The 26,741-nt window shown below is 38.3% G+C and overlaps 1 protein-coding gene across 1 annotated transcript in view; it reads left to right on the top strand.

The window, feature by feature from the left end:
- Window positions 1–26,741, top strand: part of ALMS1 (ALMS1, centrosome and basal body associated protein) — a 220,967-nt gene that overhangs the window by 90,740 nt on the left and 103,486 nt on the right. Inside the window, exon 10 of the mRNA XM_025353758.1 lies at window positions 9,225–11,089. Coding sequence (XP_025209543.1) covers window positions 9,225–11,089 — 1,865 coding nt within the window. The remainder of the gene's footprint in view (window positions 1–9,224; window positions 11,090–26,741) is intronic.

Consider the following 26,741-nt stretch of genomic DNA (forward strand, 5'->3'; position numbering starts at 1 on the left):
TTGTAGAAAGTAAATTTTTACTTTTTAGTGCTTGTTGACTCTTCGTGTGTGTGTGTGTGTGTGTGTGTATTGGTTTACGTGATGGTGAAGAACTACTTATTTCTTTTTTGGTTTGTTATATGAGGTCTTTGACATTGTTTGTGACAGGGTCTTGCTCCATCACCCAGGCTGGAGTGTAGTAGCTATATCATAGCTCACTGCAACGTCCGCCTCCCGAGCTCAAGCTGTCTTTCCACCTCAGTCTCTCAAAGTGCTGGTATTACAGGCTTGAGCCACTGCACCTGGCTGATGTGTCATTAAGCTGGACAATGAAAGAATAATATAACCTGATAAAACTCATGTAGATCTGTTGAGAAGAGAGAATTAATTTTAATTGTGAAATAGTCTCTGGAAATTAGTAAAAGACGTATTTTAGCTAACCAGTAATTTCATAACTTTATCTCAGTATAATTTACTGTAATACATAAGGTTTGCCCATTTAAAGTGTATAGTTTGTTTACAGAATTTTACAATAACATAATTTTAGAACTTTGTTGTCATTCTCCCCTCTTCCCCAATTCCCTAGCCCTAGGCAAACACCAGTTCACTTTCTCTCCCTATGGATTTGCCAATTCTGAACATTTTATGTAAATAGAATTGTAATATATGATCTTTTGTGACTGCCTTCTTTTACGTAGCATAATGTTTTCAAGAGTCATTCATGTTATGTTGTAACATGAATCAATACTTCATCCCTTTTTATTGCCAAATTATATTTCATTGTGTAGATATTTTGTTTACTCATTAGTTGGTAGACATTTGGATTTTCCCCTCTGGCCATTGTGAATAGTGCTGCTATGAACGTAGTAAGTGTTTATGTGTTACAGTGGATGTTTCATTTCTCTTGGGTATATACCTAACAGTAGAATTGCTAGGACATATGGTAACTCCATGTTTAACATGTTGAGGAACTTCTAAACTTTTTTCTGAAGTAGCTACGCTATTTACATTCCCACAAGCAGTGTATGAGGGTTTCAGTTTCTCCATATCCTTTCCAACATTTGTCATTTTCTGTCTTTTTGATTATAGCCTGATGTTAAGGGTATTTATTGTGATTTTTTACCTAGTTCTAACAACTAATGGTGTTGAACATCTTTTCATGTGATTATTGGTCATTTATCTTTTCTGATGAAATACCTATTCAAATTCTTTACCCATTTATAAATTTATCACTTTACAAATTTGTTGAATTGCAAGCATTCTTTTTATATTCTGGATATTAGGCCATTAGCAGATTTATGGACTTACCAATATATTCTCCCATTCTGTAGGCTTTTTCACTTTCTTGATGGCGACCTGTGATACACAAAAGTTTTAAATTCTCATGAACTCTAACTTATCAGACTTTTATTCTTTGCACTTTTGGTGACATATCTAAGAAATCGGTGCATAACCCAGGGTCACAAAGATTTAGTGTTTTCTTCTGAGATACTTAGTTTTGGTTTTTATGTTTAGATCTGTGGTTCTATTTGAGGCAATTAAATTTTTATTTTTATTTTTTTTAAATTGTGATAAAATATACATAAAATTTATCGTCTTAACCATTGTTAAGTATATGGTTCAGTGGCGTTAAGTACATTCATGTTGTTGTTTAAACAATCTCTATAGCTTTTTAAATCTTGTAATACTGAAAATCTATATCCATTAAACAACAAGTCCTCATTTTCGCCTTTCCCTTAGCCCCCAGCAACCACTATTCTACTTTCTGTCTCTATGAATTTGGCTACTCTAAGTACCTTATAGTAGCGGAATCACACAGTATGTGTCTTTTTGCCACTGGCTTATTTCATTCAGTAGTATATTTTTAAAATTCACCCATGTTGTACTATATGTCAGAATTTCCTTCTTTTTTAAGACTATATTATTCCATTGTGTGTGTATGCTACATTTTGTTTATCCATTCATCTGTTGATAGACACTTGAGTTGCTTCTGCCATTTGGCTATTGTGAATCATGCTGCTGTGAACATGCTTGTTATAATTATCACTTCAAGATCCTGCTTTCACTTCTTTTGGGTATAGACCCAGAAGTGGAATTGCTGGATCATATAGTCATTCTATTTTTAAGTTTTTGAGGAAGCCCCATGCTGTTTTCCATAGGGGCTACACTTTACATTCCCACCAGCAGTGTTCGAGGGTACTAATTTCTCCACATCCTTGCCAATACTTGTTATTGTCTGTTTTTTTTTTTTTTTTTTTTCCTTCTTAATAATGGCTATTCTAACAGGTCTGAAGTGATGTCTCATTGTGGTGGTGATTTTCATTTCCCTTATGATTAGTAATATTGAGCTTGTTTTCATTTTTGGTTAGTCAGTTGTATACCTTCTCTGGAGAAAAGTCTATTATTTTTGCTTATCTTTGAATCAGGTTTTGTTGTTGTTCTTGAGTTGTAAGCGTCCTTTATATGTTCTGGATATTAACCTTATATCAGATACAGTGAGTTTTTGCCTCACATCTTTGTTAAGTTCTTGGAAACTGTGACTTGTAAGTGAAGTGATGTATAGCATAGCAAAACAAACTGATATAGGTTAATTGATAAAACAAAAGTTAAGCTCCTATGGTATTCAGTACATTGTTTCACTTAAAGATGCAGTTTCTAAGTACCTATTGATGATGTTAAGTGAAGACTTATTGTACATGATTAGCAAATATTTTCTCCCATTTTCTAGGTTACCTTTTCACTCTGTTGATGGTGTCCTTTGGTGAACAGAAGTTTTAAATTTTGATTTAGTCCAATTTATTGACTTTTACTTTTGTTGCCTTTCTTCTTTGAGTCAGTTTTTGTGTATGGCATGCAAGTTCATCTTGGCATATAGATATTGAGTTGTTTCAACACTGTTGAAAAGACTTCTTTCCCCATTGAATTTTCATGACCTCTTTGTTGAAAATCAATTTACCATAAATGTTAGCATTTATTTCTGGACTGTCAGTTCTATGTCATTGATCTACATGACTGTCCTTATGCCAGTACTGCACTGTCTTGATTGTTGTAGCTTTGTAGTAAGTTTTGAAATCGGAAAGAGTGAGTCCTCCAACGATGTCATTTTCAAGATTATTTTGGCTATTCTGGGGTTACAATCTGCTTGTCAATTATTGAAAAAAAAAAAAAAGCTAGGCTTTTAATAAGAGTTGAATCTCTAGATTACTATGGGAAATATTACCACTTGAATCTCTAGATTAGTTTAGGAGGTATTAATCTTTCAGTCCATAAAAATGGGCCAGTTTTCTAGTTATTTTGCTTTTCTTTCATTCAATTTTTTTTTAGTATACTAGACATATATTTATTTTGCTAAATATATTCTCAAGTATTTAATTCTTTTTCTTGCTGTTGTAAATTGAATTTTTTAAAAAATTTATTTTTGGATTGTGAATTGCTAGTGTATTAAAATACAGTTGATTTTTATATATTGCACTGGCATCCTGCAGCTTTGCTGAACTTATTAGTGTTAGTTGGTTTGGCCTGGTTTCCTTGGGATTTTCTGTAAGAAGTTCATGTCATCTGCAAATAGATATAATTGTACTTCTTTCTTTCCAATCTAGATGTCTTTAATTTCTTACCTGGTTGCCCTGGCAATTTGGTAACATCAATATGATATTGAATAGAAGAGGTAAGAATGGCCATACTTGTCTTGTTCTTGATTGTAGGAAGAAAGCATCTAGTTTTTCATCATTCAGTATTATGTTAGTGCTGAGTCTTTCATAGGTACTCTTCATCTGGTTAAAGAAATCCCTTCCATTCCTAGTTTGCTGAGAAATTTTATCACAAAAACATATTGGGTTTTGTTGAACTAAACAGTAGCTTTTAAGAGCCTGTTACATATCTAATGACATGCGATTGGTTTGTTGTAAAATTACCTGGAAATGGTTATGTGAAAATACTGAAATTTACTTGGCAAATACTAAAGCTACAAGAATTTTTTAAATGGAAAGGTTATTATGAAAGCTTGAAAGATGCGATGGGAGGAGGTAGAGCGTGAAGTGTTAAAAAATTTGTAACGTGATTGTTGGAAGGGAAGAAGAGAAATATATTTTGGGATGAGTGTAAATCTACTCATGCATACTTTTAAGAGGCTGGAATAGGTTTATGTTTCTCAAATTTGGATATTTACTTCCCACTGATATGTCAGGAGGTATCAAGACAATAAGAAACCACAGAATAAAAACTTTTTTTTTTTTTGCCCAAATAAAATTTTTACATCTATTTTTATCAGCTAATGACAGAATATTTATTTATTTATTTATTTATTTATTTATTTATTTATTTATTTATTTATTTTACTTTAAGTTCCAGGATACATGTGCAGAACGTGCAGGTTTGTTACATAGGTATTACATGTGCCATGGTGGTTTGCTGCACCTATCAACCCATCATTTAGGTTTTAAGCCCTGCATGCATTAGGTATTTGTCCTATGCTCTCCCTCCCCTTGCCCCCCACCCCCCAAAAGGCCCCGGTGTGTGATATTCCCCTCCCTGTGTCCATGTGTTCTCATTGTTCAACTCCCACTTATGAGTGAGAACACGTGGTGTTTGATTTTCTGTTCCTGTGTTAGTTTGCTGAGAATGATGGCTTCCAGCTTCATCCATGTCCTGGCAAAGGACATGATCTCATTCTTTTTTTTAGGGCTGCATAGTATTCCATGGCATATATGTGCCACATTTTCTTTATCCAGTCTATCATTGATGGGCAAAAAAATGACATTTTTAAAGTGTTAATTTTGTCCAGTGGTATTTAATTTTTTAAGTCAACATTTTGTTTTGAAATAATTGTAGTTTCACATGTAAGAAATAATATAGAGATATCACATATACTCTTCACCCAGTTTCCCTAAGTGGTAACATCTTGCAAAACTATGACAATATGTCACAACCACAACATTAATACTGATACAGCCAAGATACTGAACATTTACATCACTACAAAAGTGGCTCATGGTACCTTATAATAGCTACTTCCACTTCTTTCCTGCCCCACCTTTTACTGACCTCCTGGCACCACTAATTTGTTCCTTTGTTTCTGTAACTTTGTAATTTCAAGAATGTCATGTAAATGATAACATACAGTATGCAACCTTATTGCATTGGCCTTTTTTTCACTCAGCCAATACAATAATTATCTGGAGATTCATCCAGATTGTTTTGTTTATCAGTGGTTTTTCTTTTTTATTGATGTATAGTATTCCAAAGTATGAATGCACCACAGTTTAAATATTCACTATTGAAGGACATCTTGGTTGTTTCCCAGTTTTTGGCTTTACCAGTACAGCTGCTGTAAACATTCATGTGCAAGTTTTTGTGTGAATATGTCTTTGTTTCTGTGGGGTTAATGCCCAGGATTGCAATTGCTGGGTCATGTGGTAGTTGCATGTTTAGTTTTTTGAAAGACAGGCCACACCTTTTTCCAGGGTGGTTATATCATCTACATTCCCACAAGCAGTGTGTGAGTAATCCATCTACTCCATGTCCTCACCAGCATTTGATACTGTCACTATTTTTATTCTAGTCATTCTAATAGGTATGTAGTGGTATCTTACTAAGTTTTAAATGTGTATTTCCTTAATGGTTTTTGAGGTTGCACATTTTTTCATATCTCTGTTTCCAATCTCTGTATCCTGTTAAGTGAAATGTCTGCATCTTTTGCCCATTTTCTAATTGGATTATCTTTTTTTTCCTTTTTACTGTTGTGAGTTCTATATATATGTTAGATGTAAGTCTAGCAGATATAAGACCTTTATTGGATATGAGGTTTACAAATGTTTTCTTTTAACCTGTAGCTGGGAGAGAGGGGAACATTTTGTTTTGCTGGATAGTCTAGGCTTCCCTAGACTTTCACGGACACCGCAAGGAAGGGATAGCACTTTATCAGCCAGCAGAGATGAAAGTGAGTCCTGGGCTCCTCACTTGGCCTTTGCTGGTGTTGGTGTGAGTGGGTCTAGCTTTTTCTTTGGTGGTTGGCTAGAGTAGAACGGTTATTAGTTAAAAGTTTTCTCTTTTGCTAGGCTTTACCTCTGCTGGGTTTTTAGCTAGTGAGAAAAGCTTTTGTTAGGGTTTTTTGTCTGTGTCCATTGTTCCTGGGTTGCTGACTTCTTCAGCTCCAAGTCTGTGTATGCAAGAGATAAAGAAAACCCAGGGATTGCACCACAGGATAATTCCTCAGGTCCCTAGATCTCTAGCTAATCTACCTTCTTCTCTACATCTTTCAGATTCTTCTTACATTTGTTTTATATGTATTTTCCAGTGGGCTTAATTTTACTTAGCAGGAAAAATAGAGAAAAGTACATCTGGCCAGGTGCGGTGGCTCATGCCTGTAATCCCAGCACTTTGGGAGGCTGAGGCAGGAAGATCTCTTGAATCCAGGAGTTGGAGACCAGCCTGGGCAACAAAGTGAGACCCAGTCTCTACAAAAATAAAAATAAGAAAATTAGCCCGGTGTAGTGGCATGTGCCTGTTGTCCCAGCTATCCAGGAGGCTGAGGTGTTAGGATCACCTGAGCCCGGGAGGTCGAGGCTTCAGTGATAGTGCCACAGCATTCCAGCCTGGGTGACACAGCAAGACCCTGTCTTAAACAAAGAAGAAGAGAAAAGAAAGAAAAATGTCACAGGATCCTCAGGGTGTCACTTTGCAAGCTGGAAACCACTGTGGCCAGCAGCACCTTCTGCCTGAATATTGTTCACACCTGCTGGGCACGTTCTGCCCACTCGGCCTGGCAGGCTGTGCTTGGCTCACACTACTGTGCTGGATCTTACACCTGCCAAACATGAGCCAGGCATGGAGTGGTGAGGGGTGTGTGGGCAAGCAAGTGTGGGGTCTAGCCACTGCACACAGCCAGGCATACTGACTGCTGTGGTGGGGCAGGCAGCTCCAGGTGCTGGCACTGGTGCTGGCTCCATGCAAGGCTGCAGCTGGACCAAAAATGTACTGTGCATGGTTTCTGCTGTGGGGACCCACATCTGGGCAAGGGAAACATGGTGGCAACTGGAAGCTTGGAAGACACCAGGAACCACAAAACCCCAAAGAGGGTGTCATAGTCCTGGCTCGGGGACCCCCTAGGTCTGGGCTTCCTGAAAGGCCGCAGCTTGTCTCTCCTTCTTGTTCCCTGCAACATGACAGGCAGGGAGGGGGCACGTTTCAGCCCTGTTTGTGTTACAACTCTTTTAGTCCCACCACTTGGTAGATTCTGAGTTCTTGTCCTACATCCATGAAGAATGAGGTATGTGGACAACTAGAGGGTGAGCAAGATGGAGAGGAGCTTCATCGAGTGGCAGAACAGTTTTCAGGAGACCCAAAGTGGGTAGCTCCTTTCTGTAGGCAGGTCGTCCCAACGAGTGTCCAGCTGTCAGTGGAGAGGAGAACCTAGAGTGAGTAGCTCCTGTCCGCAGGCAAAGTTGTCCCATTGTCTGTGCAGCCCTCAGCAGAGAGGAGACCCAGAATGGGTAGCTCCTACCTGCATGCAGGTCATCCCATAATCTGTGCCTCTTTCAGCAGAGAGGAAACCCGGAGTGGGTAGCTCTATTGTCTCTCTAAGTCTGGCTGAGTCCAGGATTTTTATGGGCTTCAGAGGGGAGTAGGTGCATGCCAGTTGGTCCATGTGCAGGCCCCGAAAAAGCACCATAAGTTCGCCTGTCCGCGGAACTGACAGCCCTTCAAGTGATCCCTGGCTTAAAGGTATGGCTTCATCGGTGACCTTCCCCTTTCTGCCCAGGAGCCTGTCTGCCATCTCTCTGCTATCTCTGGTACCTGTGGCACACCCAGGCTGTTCATGTCAAGGGGCACCTGCAGGCCCACTCTGAGCTGCCCTCAGCCCTCCCCGCCCCTGCAACCTCCCTCCTATGCTTGTGGGTGCCCAGTGTCTGGAGGGGCGGCAGGGGGCTGGTGTATCAGTGCTGCCCCAAGTGTGTGCACACCTGGCTGGGTCGTGACAGTGCCTGGGCTTCGCCTCAACTTTGCTCTGTAATGGGAACGGGCACCAGGAGTGGAGAGAGGCCAGACAGTGGGAGCAGGCACTTTTGAACCTGCAAGGGCAGGGGGAGTTCCCAGGTCCCCGAGACTGCAGGCTTGCCTGGGTCCACAGCTGTGACTGGGCAGCTGCAGCTGTGCCCAGGAGGGTGGGGTTCCTGCCCCTCCAACTCAAAAGGGAGTGGGACTTCTGCCTGTTCCCAGCTCCCACCAGCTCAGTAGAGTGAGCAGCCCTAGCTGCTCCTTCCCCACTGCAACTGTCATCATGGCAGCAGCCACTGCAGATAGGATGCTGCTGCCATCAAAAATACATCTAGTTCATCACCTGGGGAGATGCAGCATAATATAAAATATTTTAATCTGGAGTCAGATGTTGCTATATCATCAAATAGAATGCCAAGTTATAATGACTTTATAGGTAAAACAGAAACCTCAAAGAAATGTTATATTTATGGTAGCTTTGAGTACTTATCCTGTGTGCCAGGAAACAAGGTCTTGGTTTTTTTCCCGCCATTCTTAGGGGTCAAATATTAGGATGTAGGTCAAGCTTCTGTAATAGCCAAACATACAGTGGCTCAAATAAGATAGAATTTTATTTTCACGTCATTGTTCATGTTAGGAAAGTGAGCTCTGTTCCTTGATGTCATCCAGGAACCCAAGCTGGCTGGACAACTAAACTGTCCTTACACATGACTTCCAAGGTTGTTCCATGCATTACCATTTTTAGCAGGTGAGAAAAATAGTGGTGATAGTGGTGGTGATACTAGGGGAACACGCAGGTCAAGAACTTGATTTTAAGGACAGGAAGCGGAAGTTGTACTTGATGCCTTCAGTCATATCCCATTGGCCTCAACCTAGTCATGTGGTCACAACTAGCTGCAGAAAAAAACAGGAAATGTCTCCCACTTGGTGGCTATGTGGCTAGCAAAAATTTGAGTAAGGGATTTCTATTATTAAAAGAAAGATGAGAATACTTACTGGTGGACAATAATAATCTTTGCTGTTTACTTTAGTGGGAAATTTTTAGGAGAACTCTCTGAGTGGTCTTAATCATTGTGAGCCTTTTTATTCTGTAGTTAACTATCTTTTTTTCTTGCTGTGCTCTTTGTCCTGTTATATTATAAAAGAATGACATGATCTTCATGGTCTAATCTTAGCGTGGGTATAAAACTAATGTGTATGTAACTACTTGGACTACTTCAAATAAGAACCTGTTTGTTTATATCTTCTAGGGTTTACAGAGTCCACGTGGAATGGGATGCAAGCCAGAAGCTGTATGTAGTCACATTATTATTGAGAGCCATGAAAAAGGATGTTTCCGGACTCTAACTTCTGAACAACCACAACTAGATAGCCACTCTTGTGCTTTTAGATCTGCTGAACCCTCAGAAATGACCAGAGGACGTCAGAGCCCATCATCATGTAGAGCCAAGCACGTCAACCTTTCTGCATCCTTAGACCAGAACAACTCCCATTTCAAAGTTTGGAATTCCTTGCAGTTAAAAAGTCATTCCCCTTTTCAAAACTTTATACCTGATGAATTCAAAATCAGCAAAGGTCTTCGAATGCCATTCCATGAAAAGATGAACCCTTGGCTGTCAGAATTAGTAGAACCTGCTTTTGTGCCACCTAAGAAAGTGGATTTTCATTCTTCAACACAAATGCCATCCCCAGAACCCGTGAAAAAGTTTACTACCTCCATCACTTTTTCATCTCACCGACATTCTAAATGCATTTCCAATTCCTCTGTTGTTAAGGTTGGTGTTACTGAAGGTAGCCAGTGTACTGGAGCATCTGTGGGGGTATTTAATTCTCATTTCACTGAAGAACAAAATCCTCCTAGAGATCTTAAACAGAAATCCTCTTCCCCTTCATCATTTAAAATGCATAGTAATTCACCAGATAAAGAAGTGACTATTTTAGCAGAAGGTAGAAGGCAAAGCCAAAAATTATCTGTTGATTTTGAGCATTCTTGTCAAGAAGAAAAACCCTTAGAAAGATCAGATTTTACAGGCAATCATTCTGAGCCCAGTACCAGTGCAAATTGTAGCAATTTCAAGGAAATTCAAATTTCTGATAACCATACCCTTATTAGCATGGGCAGACCAAGTTCCACCCTAGGAGTAGGCAGATCAAGTTCCAGACTAGGAGTAAAAGAGAAGAATGTAACTGTAACTCCAGATCTTCCTTCTTGCATTTTTCTTGAACAACGAGAGCTCTTTGAACAAAGCAAAGCCCCACATACAGATGACCCTGTGAGGAAACACCATTCTCCCTCTCCTCAACATCAGGATTATGTAGCTCCAGACCTTCCTTCTTGCATTTTTCTTGAACAACGAGAACTCTTTGAACAGTGCAAAGCCCCATATGTAGATCATCAAATGAGAGAAAACCATTCTCCCCTTCCTCAAGGTCAGGATTCTATAGCTTCAGACCTTCCTTCTCCCATTTCTCTTGAACAATGCCAAAGCAAAGCGCCAGGTGTAGATGACCAAATGAGTAAACACCATTTTCCCTTTCCTCAAGGTCAGGATTGTGTAGTGGAAAAGAATAATCAACATAAGCCTAAATCACACATTTCTAGTATAAATGTTGAAGCCAAGTTCAATAATGTGGTCTCCCAGTCAGCCCCAAATCAGTGTACCTTAGCAACATCTGCATCTACTCCTCCTTCAAATAGAAAAGCACTTTCTTGTGTTCGTATAACTCTTTGTCCCAAGACTTCTTCCAAGTTGGATAGTGGAACTTTAGATAAAAGATGCCATTCATTGGATGCTGCTTCTAAAGCGAGGATGAATAGTGAGTTTAACTTTGACTTACATACTGTATCTTCGAGATCACTGGAACCAACCTCCAAATTATTGACCAGTAAACCTGTAGTACAGGATCAAGAATCTTTAGGTTTTCTAGGACCTAAATCTTCACTGGATTTCCGAGTCGTACAGCCTTCTCTTCCAGACAGTAACACTATTACTCAGGACTTGAAAACTATACCTTCTCAGAATAGCCAGATAGTAACCTCAAGGCAAATACAAGTGAACATTTCAGATTTCGAAGGACATTCCAATCCAGAGGGGACCCCAGTATCTGCAGATCGGTGAGTCTCATTGTGATAACAAGCAAGCTGGATGGACTTTGTGATAAAATGTTTCAAATACTTGAGTAGATATTGGTTCTTGGGGAAAAGGCTGTGTGATTTCTCTGAGTGGAGGTTGTGTCTGACTAATTACTAGAAGTCTTTCAAGGAATAAATGTGTTAAGTAAGAGAGAACATATGATAGTAATGCATTTATACTTTCAGAGGGCTCTTGGCAAGACTTGACATCAAGTGTTTTAAAAAACTGAATGACCTTGAAAGGAATCTTTGATCATCCAATGATACAATTACTAATTTATTTACTATGTTGGACATATGCTGAGGATCTCCTTTGGAGGTTGTGCCCATGTACGTGGGTGCTTGGTCACTCTCTTTCCCTCTCCCTCTCTCTCTCTCTCCTCCAGCTCTGGTTCCATTTCATGACTTCCTTCAAATATTTAGTGTTTACAAAGAAAGTAGCTTTATAGTGGAAAATCCTGGCAGATACCAGTTTAGTCAAATGATGAAGATTAGCATCACCAGTAAAACATCAGTCAACATAGTGTGCTTCCTGATATGATGCCCCACCTCATAGAGTATTGTAGGAAAGGAAACCCAATTCAGGCATAAGTCCGTTAGATTTATATTATTCAGCCCAGTTTTAGCACTTTGCCATTAATTCGGTTTTACTTTAATGAGCCTCTTACCATATGGTGAAACAGAACTACCTGTATGTTTAGTATTTTACCTTATAGTTGAAGAGGCATCGTACCACAGTGGAGAGCACTAGGCTTGGAAAGGAGGGTGAGAGAAATGTTTATTCATAATCTACATGTGGTAGTAGTCATGGCAATAAGGAACTTACATATGCTATCTTACTTAGTTCTCATAATGATCCTATGAAGCAGGTGATGAGATCTCTATTTTCCTGCTGGAAAACTTGTGCCAAAAGATGTTGTTTGTAGGCAAGATAAAGAGTATTCAAATGCATTCTGTTTAATCAAAGTAAGGAGTTGTTCCCCTACACAGTACTTTGTCCTAGAATTTGAACCCTCATTCCAACTCTTCTTCCAGCCACGATCCTGGACAACTCATTTAATATCCTTGGCACTCATACATAGAAGGAAAGGGTTGGAATGCTGAAAAGTCCCTTACAGCTCTAAAAGTTAGGGATTGCGATAATAGATTGGGGCAAAAAAAAAAGTCAATCTCTGATTTCAGTGTTATAAACAGTAGAGTGCTATAGAGATCAGTACTGATACCTTTAAAAATTTTCTTTGAGACAGAGTCTCTCTCTGTCACCCAGACCAGAGTGCAGTGATGTGATCTTGGTTCACTGCAACCTCCGTCCCTGGGTTCAAGCCATCCTCCCACCTCAGCCACCCGAATAGCTGGGACCACAGGCGTGCACCACAATGCCTGGCTAATTTTTGTATTTTTAGTAGAGATGAGGTTTTGCCATGTTGGCTAGGCTGGTCAGTATTGATACTTAAAAAAAAAAAAAGTTTAGAAATTAAAACATTGACAATTTCATATATAATTTTTAAACTCTTCGAAGGTTAAATGCCAAGGTATTGTACTGAATACCTTAAAAGTCAGGTAAAGCTATGAATGAGAAGAAAATAATAGATGATTATAAATGTGAACTAACAATAATGCCATTTGCTCAGGGTGTACATTTGTAGTAGATGCTTATACTTAGTGTAATAATCAGAAATAGATATTATTATCTCAGTTGTGGATTTAAAAAACCTGAGACTTAGAGAAGATATTTTGCCCAAGATCACATGGCCATTGAGCATTGGAGGTGGCATTTGAACCTAGGTTTATCGAACTCCACAGTCCGTAAATAATTCAAACCACACACACATACACACACACACACAGAGATGCATAAAACATATATATAAGTAAATATATATATAATAGTTTATAAAATATTTATAAAGGACTGGGCGCGGTGGCTCACACCTGTAATCCCAGCACTTTGGTGTCCAAGGTGGGCGGATCACCTGAGGTTGAGAATTTGAGACCAGCATGACCAACATGGAGAAACCCCATCTCTACTAAGAATACAAAATTAGCCGGGCATGGTGGTGCACGCCTATAATCCCAGCTACTTAGGAGGCTGAGGCAGGAGAATCGCTTGAACCAGGGAGGCGGAGGTTGCAGTGAGCTGAGATTGCGCCACTGTACTCCAGCTTGGCAACAAAGCAAGACTCCGCCTCAAAATTTATAAAGTATATGTGTATAAAATATTTATAAAGTATATATGTATAAAATATATTCAAACGTTTCCATTTTAAGATAATTTTAGACTTACAGAGGAGTTGCCAAAATAAATAGCACCGAGAGGTTCTGTATTATCTGTTGCTGTGTATCGTGTTACCCTGAAATGTAGCAACTTAATAAACATCTGAAAATTTATGTAGGTCAGAAATCTAAATGTAGCTTATTTGGGTACCTCTGGCTTAGGTTGTCTCACAAGGTTGCAAACAAAGTATTGGCTACAAATGTGGTCTTATCACAGGGCTTGCCTGAGAGGATGTGCTTCCAGCCTCACTCACATGGCCATGGCTTTGGCCAGAGACATGGGGTTTTTGCTTCTATAAGGCACTCATAATATGACACCTAAGCTTCCCTCAGTGAGGCAGTGAGAGGGCAAGAGAGGGTGCCCAAGACAAAAGCCACAGTCTTTTTGTTACCTACCCTTGGATGTGTCATCTCGTCACCTCTGCCACATTCTCTTCAGTAGAAATGAGTCACTGTCTAAAGCTCTCACCCAAGGGTTGGGAATTACACAGGGTCCTGAATACCAAGAGGTAGGTGTCATTGGGGGGTGTTGTCCATGTAACCTTTACTGAAGCTTCCATTTAACATCTTACCATAATATAACCATAAAATATTTATCAAAATAAGAAATTCTTCTTGGTATAAAATTATATAACATTGATTTCACCAGGTTTTTCCACAAATGAACTTTTTTGTTTGAGATCCAACCCAGGATTCCATCTTGCATTTTAGTTGTCATGTCTTAGACTCCTCCAATCTATGACAGTTTCCCAGTCTTTTTTTGTCTTCCATGACCTTGACACTTTGAAGAGTGCTAATAAGTTATTTTGAAGAAGCTTCTTCAATTTAGCATTGTTTGATGTTTCAAGGTTAGATTAGGGTTATGCATTCTCAGTGCGTCGCAACAGAGAGCACATTATGTTGATATGCGTTACTGGTGATGTTAACCTTGGTCACTTGGCTAAAGTGGTATCTGCTAAGATTCTCCACTGTAAAGTTACTGTTTTTCCTTTGGAGATACTAAACATTTGAGGGAGATTTTGTTAGACTGTGCAAATAACCTGTTTCTGCTTAAACTTTGAGTACTAATTTTAGCATTCATGAGTGGATCTTGGCTGTAGCAGTTATTACTGTGGTGTTTTAATTTTTTCATGCCTTCCATCTCTTCTACATTTGTTAATTGGAATTCCTCTGTAAGGAGAATTGTTCTTCCCTCATTTATTCTGCCTTAGGTTATTTATTTGCATTATTGTAGACTCATAAGTGTTTATTTCATTATTTGGATTATAATCCAATGCTACCATTACTATTTTTGTTGCTCAAGTTCTCTTTTTAGCTATTTGGAGCACTTTCAGGTTGGCTCCTGTACCCTGCCCCAGACCTGGAATCAGCTGTTTCATTAAAAAACCCTCGGTTTTTTTTTTTCTTTTCTTTTTTTTCCTTTTTGAGGTGGAGTCTTGCTCTGTCGCCCAGGCTGGAGTGCAGTGGCATGATCTTGGCTCACTGCAACCTCCACCTCCCGGATTCAAGCAATTCACCTACCTCAGCCTCCAGAGTAGCTGGGATTACAGGTCCGTGCCACCACGCCCAGCTAATTTTCTGTATTTTTAGTAGAGATGGGGTTTCACCATGTTGGCCAGGCTGGTCTTGAACTCCTGACCTCAGGTGATCTGCCCGTCTCGGCCTCCCAAAATGCTGGGATTTACAGATGTGAGCCACCGTGCCCAGCCAAAAAACCCTCTTATTTTTGAAGGGAGGAAGAAGAATAGTATTTAGAAAGCAAGATGTAAGTACCTGGCATGCTCACTGCTGGTGGGGTGTTGCTGTGTTTAGCCTTTCTCAGTGAATAAAGCTAAGAAATATAGGTAGATATGTTAACTTATGTGTATACTCATATCTGTATCTTTTAATGTGTGTGTGTGTTTTAAGCCATGTGTCCATATTGATACCTCTGACTCCAGTACGGATCCACAGAGTTGATTCTAGCCTTTTCCCTTTCTTTATTTGTAACTTCTGTCTCTAATAGCAATAAAACTGGCTCTCATTATCTACAATATATTTACCCTAGTATATAAATAAAGTAGTTTCAGAATTCATAACCCATACCCACATGAAAAACAAATTCTGCAACCAGAGTACAGTGTTTATCTGCAGTTTTGAATTTATCATTAAAATATCTAGACAAAACTGCCGTTTGCTAAAGTTTCTTAAGTCAGCATCTCCCTGCCCCATACTCTTCAGTGTGAGTACATGATTCATTTATAATATAGTTAGATTCGTTAGTCACATTCTGCGTTCCATCTTTGCCTCATATCCTGGTTGACCTTTAAAAATTTATGTACTTCTAAACTTCACTTTCTGTGCTTTACAATTCTATCCATTGCTACAGTTTCATATGAGCAGTTCCATCAATCCCAAAACTCCTCCATGCCGTTCCTTTGGAGACAGTCTTTCCCCTGACCCCTCACTCACCCCCGGCAGTCCCTGGTCTGTTTTCTTCCCTGGAGTTTTGCCTTTCTAGACTGTCACACAAATGGAATCATAAAATATGTAACAGACTTTTGGGTCTGATTTTTTTTACTTTGCAAAATGCGTTTGACTCATCTTGTGTAGATCAGTAGTGCTTTTTTATTGCTGTATTAAAAGCAATAATATTTTATTGTAATTCCATTGTACAGATTACCACAGTTTGTTTATCCATTCACTCATTGAAGGATATTTGAGTTGTTTCTAGTTTGGGACCATTAAAATTAGAACTGCTGTAAACATTTTTTTTTAAATTTATTTATTATTATTATACTTTAAGTTGTAGGGTACATGTGCATAACGTGCAGGTTTGTTACATATGTATACTTGTGCCATGTTGGTCTGCTGCACCCATCAACTCGTCATTTACATCAGGTATAACTCCCAATGCAATCCCTCCCCCCTCCCCCCTCCCCATGATAGGCCCCGGTGTGTGATGTTCCCCTTCCTGAGTCCAAGTGATCTCATTGTTCAGTTCCCACCTATGAGTGAGAACATGCGGTGTTTGGTTTTCTGTTCTTGTGATAGTTTGCTAAGAATGATGGTTTCCAGCTGCATCCATGTCCCTACAAAGGACACAAACTCATCCTTTTTTATGGCTGCATAGTATTCCATGGTGTATATGTGCCACATTTTCTTAATCCAGTCTGTCACTGATGGACATTTGGGTTGATTCCAAGTCTTTGCTATTGTGAATAGTGCCGCAATAAACATACGTGTGCATGTGTCTTTAGAGCAGCATGATTTATAATCCTTTGGGTATATACCCAGTAATGGGATGGCTGGGTCATATGGTACATCTAGTTCTAGATCCTTGAGGAATCGCCATACTGTTTTCCATAATGGTTGAACTAGTTTACAATCCCACCAACAGTGTAAAAGACCTAATACCATAAAAACCCTAGAGGAAAACCTAGGTAGTACCATTCAGGACATAGGCATGGGCGAAGACTTCATGTCTAAAACACCAAAAGCAACGGCAGCAAAAGCCAAAATTGACAAATGGGATCTAATTAAACTAAAGAGCTTCTGCACAGCAAAAGAAACTACCATCATAGTGAACAGGCAACCTACAGAATGGGAGAAAATTTTTGCAATCTACTCATCTGACAAAGGGCTAATATCCAGAACCTACAAAGAACTCAAACAAATTTACAAGAAAAAAACAACCCCATCAAAAAGTGGGCAAAGGATATGAACAGACATTTCTCAAAAGAAGACATTCATACAGCCAACAGACACATGAAAAAATGCTCATCATCACTGGCCATCAGAGAAATGCAAATCAAAACCACAATGAGATACCATCTCACACCAGTTAGAATGGCGATCATTAAAAAGTCAGGAAACAACAGGTGCTGGAGAGGATGTGGAGAAATAGGAACACTTATTGAGTTTTAAAGTGATAACTGTCAACAAGAGGACAAATTAAAATTGCATGACACTTCATAGGATGTAATGAGTAAAATTCAACGTTACTTCTTTGATTTTCCTCCCTAAGATAACTAACCTGAATGTAATCATGAGGAAACATCAGAGAAACCAAATTGAGGGGCACTCCACAAAACAACTGCATTGTAATCTTCAGAAGTGTCAATATCATGAAAGTTAAGAAAAGACTAAAGAATTGTTCCAGACTAAACGAAATGTAAGATACACAATAACTAAATGCAACAGATGATTCTGAACTGCTTCCTTTTGTTATAAAAGACATTACTGGGAGAACTGGAGAAATCTAAATAATGTCTGTAATGCACTAGTATGAATTTCCTAATTCTCATGGCTTTATTATGGTAATATGAGAATGTCCTTTTATAGGAAATGAGAATATATTACATGAAAGTGATTGTGCAGCAGGTCAACAACTTATTTCCAAATAACTAAGGAGAAAGAGAAGTTCCTTGTGCCATATTTACCTTTTCTATAACTTCGTGATTGTTCCCCTCCCCACAAAATACTCCAAAGAAGATTTCAAGGAGAAACAGAAAATACACAAACATAACTGGAAATACATGCTGTTTTCAAATGCTGATTAAACAAACAGATAAAAATTCAGTAAAGATGACCATTTCAACAATACAGTTGATCAACTGGACCAATGTAATTCACTACATCAATAGAAAAAAGGAGAAAACATGTATGATCATATCCATAGAGCAGGAAAACCATTTGAAAAATTAAATACCCATTCATGATAAAACTCACAGCAAACTTAGAAAACGTCCTCAGCCTGGTAAAAGGCATCCATTAAAAATCTACAGGTAATATTAAACTTAATGATGAAACACTAAATCTACTCTTCTACCCTCCAAGAATAGGGACCAGGGCAAGATGTCTGCTTTTACTGCTTTTCTTGGTATCATATTCAATGTTCTAGCCAGCGCATTAGGCAAGATGAAGAAATAAAAGGCATGAGAATTGCAAAGGAAGGAGTAAAACTGCTCTGTTCCCTGGTGAAATAATCATGTATGAGGAATAGACTACACCTGAGGATCCCAGTAAATTTAAACAAGAAACTCTTGAAATCTTAGAGGAGTTACTGAACATAAAACAGAGAACAAATAGATATATTTCAACCACTGGAACTTTTGCCTTGCATAAATTCTCTACAGCACTCATTGCCCTAAAACATCCCACAGTAGGCATGAAAGCTCTGACCCAAAGAATAACAAATTAAAATAAAAATTAACTTGTTGGGACCTACGAAGTGGCATGACAACAGTATTTCTATATTTAAGCAATGAACAATAAGAAAACTTAAATTTGAAAATACCATATACCATAGTATATTAACTACTTAGGAATATATTTAGTAAAAGATATGTAAAATCTACACACTGAAAATTACAATATGTTACTGGGAGACATTAAAGATGACTTAAGTGGGGAATAAAAACCTCACCATGTTCATGCATAGGAAGACTGAAAATTCAAATGTCAATCTACAAAATTGATCTACAGATTCCATACAATCCCAAACAAAATCCCAGTACGCTTATTCTAAAATTTGTATGAAAATGCAAAGGACTTGAAATAGCAAAAATAATTTTGAAAAGAAAAACAAGGTTGGAGGACATAACCTGACTTCAAGACTTACTATAAAGCTAGAGTAATCAAGACATTGTGGTACTGGTGTAAAGATAAATAAAAAGAACAAAGAAACAGAGTAGAAACTCTAAAACCTACATATATAAGGCCAACTAATTTAGACCAAGGTTCCAACTAAATTCAATAAGGAAATAATCATTTTTGAAAAGTGGTGCTAGAATATTCTTAGAGAAGAAAATGATCCTCAACTGCATAACTTACACTACAAACGAAACTTTGGAAATAGACCACAGACTGGAACACAAAGTTAAAACCGTAACATTTCTACATGAAAATACACGAGAAAACTTTTACAACACTTGATTAGGCAACATTTTCTTAATCAGGACACAAAAAAGTAATAATCATTAAAAAAAAAAATTACCAAAGTGAATTTCATCAGAATTAAAGCTTTCTGTTCCCCAAAGACACCATTAAGAAAATGAAAATCACACCACAGACTATGAGAAAATATTCACAATACATAGAGGATTTGTATCTGGAATATATTATAAAATTTCCTATATAATACTGAGACAAATAATCCAGTAGACAAAAGTGAACAGATACTTCATAAATAAAAACATGCAAATGGGCAAGAGGCACAGAAAAGATGCTCAGCATCATTAGTCATCACAGAAATACGAATTAAAATTACAATACCGGCCGGGCGCGGTGGCTCAAGCCTGTAATCCCAGCACTTTGGGAGGCCGAGACGGGCGGATCACGAGGTCAGGAGATCGAGACCATCCTGGCGAACACGGTGAAACCCCGTCTCTACTAAAAAATACAAAAAACTAGCCGGGCGAGGTGGCGGGCGTCTGTAGTCCCAGCTACTTGGGAGGCTGAGGCAGGAGAATGGTGTAAACCCGGGAGGCGGAGCTTGCAGTGAGCTGAGATCCGGCCACTGCACTCCAGCCTGGGCGGCAGAGCGAGACTCCGTTTCAAAAAAAAAAAAAAAAATTACAACACCATACTGCTTCATACTCACATTTAGAATGACTGAAATGAAAAATAACTGGAAATATCCAGTGTTGGCAAGGATGTGGAATAACTGAAACTCACATATGCAGTTAATGTGAACAAAAAACAGTACAAGTGGTTCCAGTTCCAGGTTAGCATATCTAATCCTAGATGAGATGAGCTATAAAACCTAGACAGACTACATGGAGCAGCTATTGGAAGACTCTGGAAAATAACAGTAGCAGGCAGACTGAAGATCATAAAATTTGAAATATCAACAAAATGGTAATGAGTTTGCCATCATTTTCGTTTCCTCTGTCATTCCTTGGCCTGAACTCAACATAGCCTGAAACCTAAAAGTGGATATTAGCATAGACAGAGAGACTTCATAGCAAAGGCTTTTAGTTCAGGCTTCAGGAGTGAAAGAAGGGTCTCCCAATACTCTATACAGAATCCCCTTTTTCCTTATCTCTGTATATTAGTCATAGCATGCCAGTAATCTCATGGTGGCAATAGTACAAGCAGTAACAGAGGCTGGCAGGAGCCTAAAGTTCTGAGGGAGGGAAACCTTCAACTTACACCAAAGGAAATGTGGTCTCAAGAGTGACCACACCTGGTTGGTTTTTTCTCCTCCTGTCCTGTGTCACTTGGCCCTGACACAAGGTAGTCACAGAAAGTACATAGAAAAGGGATAAAAGTACCTAGAAAAGGGTCACTAGGCACACACATGGAGGACAGATCAGAACAGCACTGCAAAGCCTTGGAAAACTGAATGGACTTGGAACAACAACGTACAGAAGGCTGGCTGGAATTTTTAACCTGAAACCAGTCGGGTCATTGTCTGCTAAAACAAAAACATCAACTTTCTCTATAGCATTTAAACAAGACTGGTCATTTCATAAAACGTCATTATGCAATACAATCCAAAATTATTTATCATATTTAGAACCAGAAAAATCTCAGCTCACATGGTGTCTCAGTCTGTCTGCATTGCTATTAAGGAATACTTGAGTATTCTTTTTTTTTTTTTTTAGATGGGAAAAGCAGTCTTTTTTTTTTTTATTACACTTTAAGTTCTAGGGTACATGTGCATAACGTGCAGGTTTGTTACATATGTATACTTGTGCCATGTTGGTTGTATTCTTAATACTTAATACTGGTTAATTTACCAAGTAAAAAGGTTTATTTGGCTCACAGTTCTGCAGGCTGTGTAACCAGCATCTGCTTCTGGCGAGGAACTCAGGAAGCTTCCGATCACAGCAGAAGTGGAAGGGGAGAGCCCACATCACATGGCAAGAGAAAAGAAGTGGAAGGTGGGGAGGAGGGGAGTCATTATTTTTTAAACAAACAGCTCTTGGGTGAACTACGAGCCGGAACTCACTCATCACCACAGGGAGGTCACTGAGCCATTCATGAGGGATCTGCCCCCATAACCCAAACATCTCTCTTTAGGTCCAACCTTTAATATTGGGGATCAAATTTCTTTTTTTTTTTTTTTTTTTTTTGAGACGGAGTCTCGCTGTGTCACCCAGGCTGGAGTGCAGTGGCGCGATCTCGGCTCACTGCAAGCTCCGCCTCCCGGGTTTACGCCATTCTCCCGCCTCAGCCTCCGAGTAGCTGGGACTACAGGCGCCCGCCACCGCGCCCGGCTAGTTTTTTTTTGTATTTTTAGTAGAGACGGGGTTTCACGGTGTTAGCCAGGATGGTCTCGATCTCCTGACCTCGTGATCCACCCACCTCGGCCTCCCAAAGTGCTGGGATTACAGGCTTGAGCCACCGCGCCCGGCCGGGGATCAAATTTCAATGTGAGATTTTGAAGAGACAAATATCAAAATTAAATCACATGGGAACAGACACCAAGGCTAGGCTAAAAGAGATATCAGAATTCCCTGACAAAAACTATAAAACAGCAGAAATAAATGAAATGAAAAAAATACAAAAGATCAATGAAACAAAAAGCTGGCTTTTTGAAAAGTTAAACAAAACCAACAAACTGTTAGCCAGACTAAGAAAAAAAGAGAGAGAAAATCCAAATAAAATAAAATCAGAAATGAAAAAGGAGACATCACAACCAATACTGCAGAAATCCAAAGGATCACTAGTGGCCACTATGAGCAACTACATGCCAATAAATTGGAAAATCTAGAAGAAATGGACATATTCCTAGATACATGTAACCTATCATGACTGAACCAGGAATAAATCCAAAATCTGAATAGACCAATAGCAAGCGACAAGATTGAAGCTGTAATAAAAATTCTGCCCACAAAGAAAAATCCAGGACCTGATGGCTCCTCTGCTTAAATATATCAAACATTTAGAGAAGAACTCATAGCAATCTAACTCAAACTATTCTGAAAAATAGAGAAGGAGGAAAATACTTCCAAACTCATTCTACAAGGCCAGTATTACCCTGATACCAAAACCAGACAAAGACCCATCAAAAGAAGAAAACTACAGGCCAATCTCCCTCATGAATATTGATGCAAAAATCCTCAATAAAATACTAGCAAACCAAATGCAACACCACATTAGAAAGATTATTCATCATGATCAAGTGGGATTTATACCAGGGATGCAAGCATGGTTCAACATATGTAAATCAATCAACATGATACAACATACCAACACGATGAAGGAAAAAAACCACATGATTATTCCAATCGGTGCTGAAAAAATATTTCTTAAAATTCAACATCTCTTCGTGATTAAAAACCATCAAAAAACTGAGTACAGAGAACACATACTTCAACATAATAAAAGCTGTATATGACAGACCCACAGCTAGAATCATACTGAATGGGGAAGAAACTGAAAGCCTTTCCTCTAAGGTGTGGAACATGACAAGGATGCCTACTTTCAAAACTGTTATTCAACATAGCACTGGAAGTCCTAGCTCAAGCAATCAGACAAGAGAAAGACAGAAAGGGCATCCAGATTGGAAAGGAAGAAGTCAGATTATCCTTGTTTGCAGATGATACAATCTTATATTTGAAAAAACCTACAGCCTCCACACAAACTATTTGAATTGACAAATTCAGTAAAGTTGCAGGATACAAAATCAATATACAAAAATCAGTTAGCATTTCTATAGGTCAACAGTGAATAATGTGAAAAAGAAATTTAAAAAGTAATCCCATTTACAATAGCCACACATAAAATCAAATACCTAGCAATTAACCAAAGAAGTGAAAGATCTCTATAAAGGAAACTATAAAACACTGATGAAAACAATTGAAGAGGATACCAAAAAATGGAAAAATATTCCATGTTCATGAATTAGAAGAATCAATATTGTTAAAATGTCCATAATATCCAAAGCAATTTGGTATTTCACTGAATCTGTATTCAATGCAATCCCTCAAAATACCAATGACATGCTTCACAGAAATAGAAAAGAATCCTAAAATTTATATGGAACCACAAAAGACCCAGCATAGACAAAGTTATCCTAAACATAAAGAACGAAACTGGAGGAATCACAATATCTAACTTCAAATTATACTACAGTGCTAAAATAACCAAAACATCATGGTACTAGTTTAAAAACAGACACATAAGACAATGAAACAGAACCAGAAAATGCAGAAACAAATCCACACACCTATGTTGAACTCATTTTTGACAAAAGTGCCAAGAACATACACTGGGGAAAAGATAGTCTCTTCAACAAATGGTGCTGGGAAAACTGGTATTTACATGAAGAAGAATGAAGCTAGACCTCTATCTTTCTCCATATACAAAAACCAAATCAAAATGGATTAAAAACTTAAACCTAAGACCTCAAACCATGAAACTACTACAGAAAAACATCAGGGAAAATCCTTAGGATACTGGTCTGGACAAAAATTTCTTGAGCAATACCCCACAAGCACAGGCAACCAAAGTGAAAATGGACAAATAGGATCACATCAAATTAAAAAGCTTCTTTACAGCAAAGGATACAATCAATAAAGTGAAGAGACAATCTACAGAATGGGAGAAAATATCTGCAAACTACTAATCTCACAACGGACTAATAACCAGAATATATAAAGAGCTCAAACAATTCCACAGGAAAAAAATCTAATAATCCGATCAAAACACTAAAACTAAAAACTACAATGAGATATCGTCTCACCCCAGTTAAAATGGCTTATATCGAAAAGACAGGCAATAACAAATGCTGGCGAAGATGTGTAGAAAAGGGAACCAACCCTTGTATACTATTGCTTGGAATGTAAATTAGTGCAATCACTAAGGAGAATAGTTTGGGGGTTCCTTAAAATAACTAAAAGCTGAGCTACAATATGATCCAGTAATCCCACTGAATCCCAAAAGAAAGGAAATCAGTATTTGGAAGACTGATTTTGCTACTCAAAAGCGATCTACAGATTCAATGCAATCCCATGTTTATTGCAGCACTGTTCATGGTAAGCTAAGATTCGGAAGTAGCCTATGTGCCCATCAATAGATGGATAAGAAAATGTGGTACATATACACAGTGGAGTACTATTCAGACATTGAAAACGATGAGATCCAGTCATTTACAACAATATGGATGGAACTAGAGATCATTATGTTAAATGGAATAAGCCAGGCACAAACAGACAAACATTGCATGTTCTCACTTATTTGTGGGATCTAAAAATCCAAACAATTGAACTCATGGACACAGAGAGTAGAAGGATGGTTACCAGAGGCTGAGAAGGGTAGTGAGGGGTTTAGGGAGAGATGGGGATGGTTAATGCGCGCGCGCGCGCGCGCGCACACACACACACACACACACACACACACACACACACAAACCCAAAAAAACATAGAAACAATGAATAAGACCTACTATACCAGGTTACTATAGTCAATAATAATTGTACATTTTAAAATTACTTAGAGAGTGTAATTGGATTGTTTGCAACTCAACGGATAAATGCTTGAGGGGATGGATACCCCATTCTTCACAATGTGCTTATTTCACACTGCATGCCTGTATCAAAACATCTCATGTACCCCATAAACATATATACCTACTATGTACCCATGAAAATTAAAAATAAAAAAAAATTTCTACAGCTACCCCAATCTTTAGCAATTACCACCCAGAGCAGTTAGCAGCCACCAACATCGAAGTAAGACCGCCACCAGCAAAAAGTAACTCACTGAAGGTTTAAATAATTGTTAGCATTTTTAAAAAATAAAGAAATTATAAATTAAGGTATGTATTTTTTTTTAGACATAATGCTATTATACACTTAACAGAATACAGTATAGTGTAAACATAACTTGTATATGCACTGGGAAAACCAAAAATTCATGTGATTGGCTTTACTGCAGTGGTCTGTAACTGAACCTGCAATATATCTGAGGTATGCCTGTAAACCCATAGGCTTAAAAAAACTCAGCAAACCCCAAACAAGAGGTACCAAAGAAATCTATACCAAGAAAAAGAAGACATTACATTAAAAAGACACATACACACACTTGTACAGCAGCACAATTTGCAACTGCAAAGACATAAAAACCTAAGTGCCCATCAACCAATGAGTAAAGAAAATGTGGTATATATACACATTGAATGAATACCATGTAATACTACTCAGCCATAAAAAGGAATGAAATAATGTCTTTTGCAGTAACTTGGATGGAGCTGGAGGCCGTTATTCTAAGTGAAGTAACTCAGGAATGGAAAACCAAATATTGTATGTTCTCAGTTATAAGTGGCAGCTAAGCTGTGAAGACACAAAGGCATAAGAATGATATAACAGACTTTGCGGACTGCGTAGGGAGGTTGGGAGGGGGTTGAGGGATAAAATACTATATATTGGATACAGTGTGTATACTACTGTGGTGATGGGTGCACTAAAATCTCAGAAATCACCACTAAAGAACTTACCCCATGTAACCAAAAACCACGTTTACCCCAAAAACTATTGAAATAAAAATTTAAAAATTAAAAAAAGAAGAAACCCATATCTAGAATCATAATCAATGTGCTGGAAAATGAAAATAATCAGAGAAAAATGATACATTGTTCTTACATAGAGAACAATGACTCAAATGACTATGAATTTTTCGTCAGAAACCGTGGAATCCAGATAGGAAGTAGCATATTTTTTAAGTGCTGAAAGAAAAGTACTGCAACCCAATCACATGATCCATTTAAAAATCAATTAATTGGACTTGATTAAAAGGAAACACCTTTGTTCTTTGAAAGACTTTGTTAAGAGGATAAGAAGACAAGTCACATACTGTGGAGATATTTGCAAATAACATATCCAGAATATATTAAGAACTCTCAAAACTCACCAATAAGAAAGCAAACAACCCTATTTAAAAAGCACTTCACCAAAGAGGATGGTAAATAAGCTCTTGAAAAGGTGTTCATAATAATTAGCCATTAAGGAAGGACATGCAAATTAAAACTATGTTGAGATACCACTGTACAACTATAAAAATTGCTAAAATATATTGACAATTTACACATTGGTGAGGATGTGGAGTAACTAGAATGCTCACCCATTGCTAGCAGGAATGCAAAATGATACTCTGAAAAACTAGTATTACAGACACTCTGAAAAACTAGTATTAGTTTAGCTCTGAATAATTCTTACAAAGTTAAATATACACCTATAACATATAACTCAGGAATCCTCTTCCTTAGTATTTACCGTAGAGAAACAAAAACCTGTATATCAGGAAACAACAGGTGCTGGAGAGGATGTGGAGAAATAGGAACACTTTTACACTGTTGGTGGGATTGTAAACTAGTTCAACCATTATGGAAAACAGTATGGCGATTCCTCAAGGATCTAGAACTAGATGTACC

This window comes from Theropithecus gelada, chromosome 13 (assembly GCF_003255815.1).
Source record: "Theropithecus gelada isolate Dixy chromosome 13, Tgel_1.0, whole genome shotgun sequence".
In the NCBI taxonomy this organism is placed as follows: domain Eukaryota; kingdom Metazoa; phylum Chordata; class Mammalia; order Primates; family Cercopithecidae; genus Theropithecus; species Theropithecus gelada.